At 41.3% G+C, this 7,253-nt stretch overlaps 1 protein-coding gene across 1 annotated transcript; it reads left to right on the top strand.

Moving 5' to 3' along the window:
* The first annotated feature begins 4,118 nt into the window (after nucleotides 1–4,118).
* LOC126076207 (elongation factor 1-alpha 1-like) lies at nucleotides 4,119–7,049 on the top strand. Its single transcript, XM_049884786.1, has 2 exons — nucleotides 4,119–5,105; nucleotides 6,516–7,049. Exons 1-2 carry the CDS (start codon nucleotides 4,119–4,121, stop codon nucleotides 6,906–6,908), a joined length of 1,380 nt encoding a protein of 459 aa, XP_049740743.1. The 3' UTR covers nucleotides 6,909–7,049.
* The last annotated feature ends 204 nt before the right edge of the window (nucleotides 7,050–7,253 follow it).

The raw sequence follows: 7,253 nt of genomic DNA, 5'->3' as shown, positions 1-7,253 counted from the left end.
AAACGTATTTTATCTCAAAGAATCATATGCCTGAAGGTCCTTTTGTGGAAAGCCTTAAAGTCCCAGAAAAAAAAAAGTACCGTCTTTTCCTTATTTTCCTCCTCATCATAAAATGATTTATCTTACTAGCCTTATGTTTCACACCATAAATAGAAAATGTTAATAAAATAACTTTGCAAACACTTCCAAATAACTATTCCAAGTAATTTAATAAAATAGTATCTAGCTAACTGTTACATTGCCATTAATATGGAAATGAATAACATCACACAGAGCATTTGAATCAGCTATCGTTTAAGTAAAACATCCTGACATGTTTCATGATTTTGCTTTTTTTTTTTTTTCTGTAAGAAAGAAACGTCTATTGAAAAAACAGAAGAACATAAGCGAAGCTGACTATGTTAAGAATATGGGTGGCCGCCAGGTCTTTATGAAAACGTGCAGGCTAAGTATTCTTTGGCAGTTCCCTCTTCTGTCCTTTTGGAAGTTCCAGCTTCACCGTTCCTCACCCATCCCTTTTCCCCAAAGGCACCACTTGTCCGGCTTGAGGTGATAAGCCATCTTTAGGCCATTATCACAGGGTAACGACAAAGGGGAAAGAACCCTGTGCCAGATTCTTAAGGTGACTTCCCTTAGAATGTGTTGTCTCCCAGAAAGCTTTCAAGTCCCTTAATAAGTAAGGAGAGTTCCTGGGTAATGCAAACAGGTAAGCACTGACTAAAAGGATGGCAGTTTGAGCCCACCCAGAGGCTCCTTGGAAGTAAAACCTGGCGATCTGATTCCAATAAGTCACAGCCTCGAAAACTCTATGGAACAGTTCTACTAACAACAACAATATAGTAAGCAGTTTGGGTGGTGCAAACAGTTAACACGCTCTGCTGTTAACAGAAAGGTTAGAAGTTCGAATTCACCCAGAGGTGCTGCGGAAGAAAGACCTGGCAATCTACCTCCAAAAACAGTCCTTGAAAACTCTATGGAGCACAGTTTACTCTGACACATATGAGGTCACCACGAGTCAGAATCAACTCGACAGCAACTGGTTTATGAAAGTAAACTCCTGACAGAGCTCCCATCTATATCCTACTATGAGTTTGACACACCTCTCTGAATCTGAAAGCAAGTTAGCTCCAGCTGGTCTCCCCAGCACTGAGAATCAAACCAAAGGTTTCTTTCACAGTGAATCCTCACACTTTATCTTATCTTCTTTGTTCCTACAAAGAATTTTTTGCTCCTCTTATTCCCTAGTCTTCTACCACCAGGCAGCTCTGATTGCCTCTAAGGTATGTCTTCTATTCAACTGGCTTTTGGTCACCCCACTCACCTGAATGTAGAGCTGCCGGCTTGGCTTTCACCCTTCCTGCCCAGTGGAGTTGTGTTGCAACAAGCATTACTTTAATGCCTGTTCAGCCAGCAGTATTTCAGGCTACCCATCGCTTTGAAATTCTTATCATGCAATTTAATGAGACTGTTTCCTAAGTGGTGCTGGAGAAACTGCCTGAAGAAACTCAGGATTAGTGTCTCCGGCACATACCAATCTGGGACAGTGACCCTGTCATCTTCCTCTTGACTTTCACTTGGTCTAGGTTTCGACTTTTGTGCTTTATTCGCTGATATCCCAAAGAACATGCTTGATTCCTTTATGTGGTTTTCTACTCTTATGGGAACATGACATAAGTTCTTCCTATGTATTTCCTCTGAAACAATGCCAAATTGTACTTATTTTTCTAAATATGGTTTTTAAAAATTATTATGGTAAAAATACATATAACAATTTTTTTTTTCAATTCAACAACTTTTACATGTATAATTCAGTGACATTGATTGTGTTCATCATGTTGGGCTACCATCTCCGTTATCTTTTTCCAAATTATTTCACCACCATTGACAGAAACTCAGTTCCTCTAAGCATGACTCCCCCTCTTCACCTCCCTCCCACCCCTGCTAACCACTAATAAGCTTTGGTCTCTGTACATTTGCCTGTTTCATGTAGGTGGGATAATATAACCTTTGTCCTTTTGTGCCTGGCTTATTTCACTCAGCATAATGTTTTCAACATTTATGTATACTGTGGCATGTAACGGAACTTCATTGCTCTGTATGGTTGAATAATATTCCATTGAGTGTATATATCGCATTTTGTTTATCCATTCATCTGTTTATGCACATTTTGTTGTTTCCTCCTTTTGACTATCATGAATGGTGCTGCAATGAACATTGGTGTACAGGTTTCTCTTTGCATTCCTGCTTTGCATTCTTTTGGATACCTAGATTGGGATTTCTGACAAATATGCTTTTAATATCATGTATCAACTCAGAGCAAGAAAATCTACCGCATGACCAGGGTGACCATTGGAAAAAAATGTTGAAAGGAATTCTATCAGTTAATCAAATATCTTTACTAATGATTGTCAGGATTGGACGCATATCAGAGTTATCTACAAGGCTTTTAAAAAATTCAGATGCCTTAGTCTCAGATCCATGTCCCCTTCCTAAAAGATAAGGCTGCCATTTAAGATTATTGCCTCGTTTTGAGTTCTAATACTATTGTGAGGTTAACTCTGAGGCTCTTATAAGAATATGTATAATGAAAGACTAGTCTTGACTATCTCCATTGTTTGAGTAAGCAAAAGGGTTATAATCTTAAGGAAATATTATAAAAGCTATGAAACAGGCCCATATTCCACCAAAGGATGTACTTCCCACTGAGCCCTGGTCTATGAGTCCCAGCTTGTAAATGGGATAATTATCCATATAAATGATAAAAAGATTCCTATTAGGATTTGCTGTTATCTTAAGCTTTCTGTGACAGTTTGATTAAACAATTGACCTTTTTGATAAGAGAGTTATTCTCTATACACCATTGCTTGAATTATACTGGATTCTTTCAGGTTGCAAGAATCAGAGATACACTCAGGGTATCTCAAGTGATGGACATATATTGTAAAGCCATATGGGAGAAGAAAGGAACTCCAAAAACTATCTCTGCAATTCATAGCAGAGACTGAAAAGGGTATGCTGTCCAGCTTGTTTCAGTTTTCATAGTGCATTGACAGCAACTCTAGAATTCATCTCCTTAGTAAAGGGTGTAGTTATGGTCCAGTTGGGAAACCAGAAACTACTGTAGCTATTTGAAGTAGAAGGAATTTAATACAAGAATTGGGTTCACATATATTGAAGACATGGGAGGTCCAACAGGGAATGGTGGCACCCACTAAGAATAACAATCATCTGCTATTATCCTGAGGGCTGGAGAGAAAGTGGTGCTACTAGAATTTACAAAGCAGGGCCACCTGGGAAAAATGTAACCACAGTGGACTTGCCTAGAGGGAGCTGGAAGGAGCTTTCAGGCAGGAGCTGAAATACATTGTCTATCAAAGACGTACTAACGGAGACAGAAAACAGTGGAGAAATACCCTGGCTTCTACCTTCTTCGTGCAGTCAAATGTCTACCAGCGCTTCCCATGAGCTTAACATAGCCAGAAGTTAGCGATACTGATCAATGCAGGGGAAGCGAAGGGACTAGGGCTGAGGGCAAAAAGACAAATTTCCAGTTCAGAGGGCCTCTTTGACCTCCAGCTCTATCATTCTATCACTCCTGTGACTCAGCATCTCTCTGTCTCTGCTTCATCTTCTCTTTTTTACTTCTCTTTGTATGACTTGGATTCAACTCACCAAAACAAAGAGAATTTTTGAGTTCATTTGCCCTGCTCTTATAAAGCATTGTTCTTCCAGAGCGTTCTTATAATAGGCCAGCTTCTATACGACTCTCTCTGATTCGGCCACTGATCCAATCAGCTGTCATTTTTTTGGTAAAGCCACTTGGTACAAGGAAAGACAACAACGACAAAAGGAAATTTTGTACAAAAGGAAAGTTAAATGCAGTTAATTTTCTCAGGAAAGGAGCAAATACATCCAGAGAGCACTTTTGAGTATTTTCAGAAATGGTCAGTGTATTCGGCTGAACCATACACATGGATCAACTATATTTTAAAGTTAAACAGCACGCTTCATACATTTAGTGGTGATGGCTTTAATCACGAGATCTCTTTAGATTTTCGCAATGGTTTTGCCGCCAGAACGCAGGTGTTGGTGAAAACTATCCCAAAGTCTAAGCTAAAATGGGAAAGGAAAAGACCCACATCAACATCGTCATCATTGGGCACGTAGATTCAGGCAAGTCCACCACTACTGGTCACCTGATCTACAAATGGGGTGGAATCGACAGAAGAACCATCGAAAAATTTGAGAAGGAAGCTGCTGAGATGGGAAAGGACTCCTTCAAGTATGCCTGGGTCTTGGATAAACTGAAAGCTGAACGTGAGCAAGGCATCACCATTGATATCTCCCTGTGGAAATTTGAGACCAGCAAGTACTATGTGACCATCATCGATGCCCCAAGACATAGAGACTTCATCAGAAACATGATTATAGGAACATCACAGGCTGACTGTGCTGTCCTGATTGTTGCTGCCGGTGTTGGTGAATTTGAAGCTGGTATCTCCAAGAATGGGCACACCCGTGAGCATGCCCTTCTGGCTTACACACTGGGTGTGAAACAGCTAATTGTTGGTGTTAACAAAATGGATTCCACTGAGCCACCCTACAGTCCGAAGAGATTCGAGGAAATCGTTAAGGAAGTCAGCACCTATATTAAGAAAATTGGCTACAACCCTGACACGGTAGCATTTGTGCCAATTTCTGGTTGGAGTGGTGACAACATGCTGGAGCCAAGTGCTAACATGCCTTGGTTCAAGGGATGGAAAGTCACCCGTAAGGATGGCAATGCCAGTGGAACCACACTGCTTGAAGCTCTGGATTGCATCCTGCCACCAACTCATCCAACTGACAAGCCCCTGCATCTGCCTCTCCAGGATGTGTACAAAATTGGTGGTATTAGTACTGTCCCTATACGCAGAGTGGAGACTGGTGTTCTCAAGCCTGGCATGGTGGTCACCTTTGCTCCAGTCAACGTCACCACTGAAGTAAAGTCTGTTGAAATGCACCATGAAGCTTTGAGCGAAGCTCTCCCTGGGGACAATGTAGGCTTCAATGTCAAGAATGTCTCTGTCAAAGATGTTCGTCGTGGCAATGTAGCTGGTGACAGCAAAAATGACCCACCAGAATGTAAAAAGGTACAACCACTTTGGAAATCTATCTGGCGTTTTCTTAAAAAGTTAGAAATAGAACTACCATACAACCCAGAAATCCCACTCCTCAGAATATACCCTAGAGAAATAAGAGTCTTCACACAAACAGATATATGCACACCCATGTTTATTGCAGCTCTGTTTACAATAGCAAAAAGCTGGAAGCAACCAAGGTGTCCACCAAAAGATGAATGGTTAAATAAATTGTGGTATATTCACACAATGGAATACTACGCAACAATAAAGAACAGTGACGAATCTATGAAAGATTTCATAACATGGAGGAACCTGGAAGGCATTATGCTGAGTGAAATTAGTCAGAGGCAAAAGGACAAATATTGTATAAGACCACTATTATAAGATCTTGAGAAATAGTATAAACTGAGAAGAACACATACTTTTGTGGTTACGAGGGGGGAGGGAGGGAGGGTGGGAGAGGGTTATTTACTGATTAGTTAGTAGATAAGAACTACTTTAGGTGAAGGGAAGGACAATACTCAATACACAGAAGGTCAGCTCAACTGGACTGGACCAAAAACAAAGAAGTTTCCGGGATAAACTGGATGCTTCAAAGGTCAGCAGAGCAAGGCCGGGGGTTTGGGTACTATGGCTTAAGGGGACTTCTAAGTCAATTGGCAAAATAATTCTATTATGAAAACATTCTGCATCCCACTTTGAAATGTGGCATCTGGGGTCTTAAATGCTAACAAGCGGCCATCTAAGATGCATCAATTGGTCTCAACCCACCTGGAGCAAAGGAAAATGAAGAACACCAAGGTCAAACGATAACTATGAGCCCAAGAGACAGAAAGGGCCACATGAACCAGAGACTTACATCATCCTGAGACCAGAAGAACTAGATGATGCCTGGCCACAACCAATGACTGCCCTGACAGGGAGCACAACAGAGAACCCCTGAGGGACCAGGAGAACAGTGGGATGCAGACCCCTAATTCTCATAACAAGACCAGACTTAATGGTCTGACTGAGACTAGAAGAATGCCAGCGGTCATGGTCCCCAAACCTTCTGTTGGCCCTGGACAGGAACCACTCCCGAAGACAACTCATCAGACATGGAAGGGACTGGACAATGTGTTGGAGAGAGATGCTGATGAAGAGTGAGCTACTTGTATCAGGTGGACACTTAAGACTGTGTTGGCATCTCCTGCCTGGAGGAGAGATAGGAGAGTATAGAGGGTTAGAAACTGACAAATTTGTCACGAAAGGAGAGACTGGAAGGAGGGAGTGGGCTGACTCATTGGGGGAGAGTAAGTGGGAGTATGGAGTAAGGTGTATATAAGCTTATATGTGACAGACTGACTTGATTTGTAAGTGTTCACTTAAAGCTCAATAAAAATTATTAAAAAAAAAAATGACCCACCAATGGAAGCGGCTGGTTTCACTGCTCAGGTGATCATCCTGAACCACCCAGGCCAAATCAGTGCTGGCTACGCACCTGTGCTGGATTGTCACACAGCTCACATTGCTTGCAAGCTTGCTGAGCTCAAAGAGAAGATTGATCGCTGCTCTGGTAAGAAGCTAGAAGATGGCCAGAAATTCTTGAAGTCTGGTGATGCTGCCATCGTTGACATGGCTCCTGGCAAGCCCATGTGTGTTGAGAGCTTCTCTGACTATCCTCCTCTGGGTCGTTTTGCTGTTCGTGATATGAGACAGACAGTTGCTGTGGGTGTCATCAAGGCAGTGGACAAAAAGGCAGCTGGAGCTGGCAAGGTCACCAAGTCTGCTCATAAGGCTAAATGAATGTTACCCATAACACCTGCCACCCCAGTCTTAATCAGTGGTGGAAGAACGGTCTCAGAACTGTTTGTCTCACCTGGCCATTTAAGTTTAATAGTAAAAGACTGGTTAACGATAACAATGCATTGTAAAACCTTCAGAAGGAAAGGAATGTTTTTGTGGACCATTTGTTTCTTTTTTTGTGTGGCAGTTTTGTCATTAGTTTTTAAAATCAGTAATTTTTAAATGGAAATAACTTGACCAAAAATCTGTCACAGAATTTTGAGACCCATTAAAACAAAGTTTAATGAGGAAAAAAAAAAAAAAAAAAGGTCTCTTTAACGTTAGTCTTCAAACTTATGTAACCTT

This window comes from Elephas maximus, chromosome 1 (genome assembly GCF_024166365.1).
Source record: "Elephas maximus indicus isolate mEleMax1 chromosome 1, mEleMax1 primary haplotype, whole genome shotgun sequence".
NCBI classification, from domain to species: domain Eukaryota; kingdom Metazoa; phylum Chordata; class Mammalia; order Proboscidea; family Elephantidae; genus Elephas; species Elephas maximus.
Note: the sequence above shows the minus strand (reverse complement) of the source record. Positions and strands in the feature narration are given on the sequence as shown.

What these genes read in the sequence shown, in the direction of transcription:
- LOC126076207 (XM_049884786.1), top strand. Translation starts at nt 4,119, where the DNA reads ATGGGAAAGGAAAAGACCCACATCAACATCGTCATCATTGGGCACGTA. An exon ending in GCAATGTAGCTGGTGACAGC is followed by an intron (nt 5,106 to 6,515) that starts AAAAATGACCCA and finishes ATTATTAAAAAA; the next exon opens with AAAAATGACCCACCAATGGA.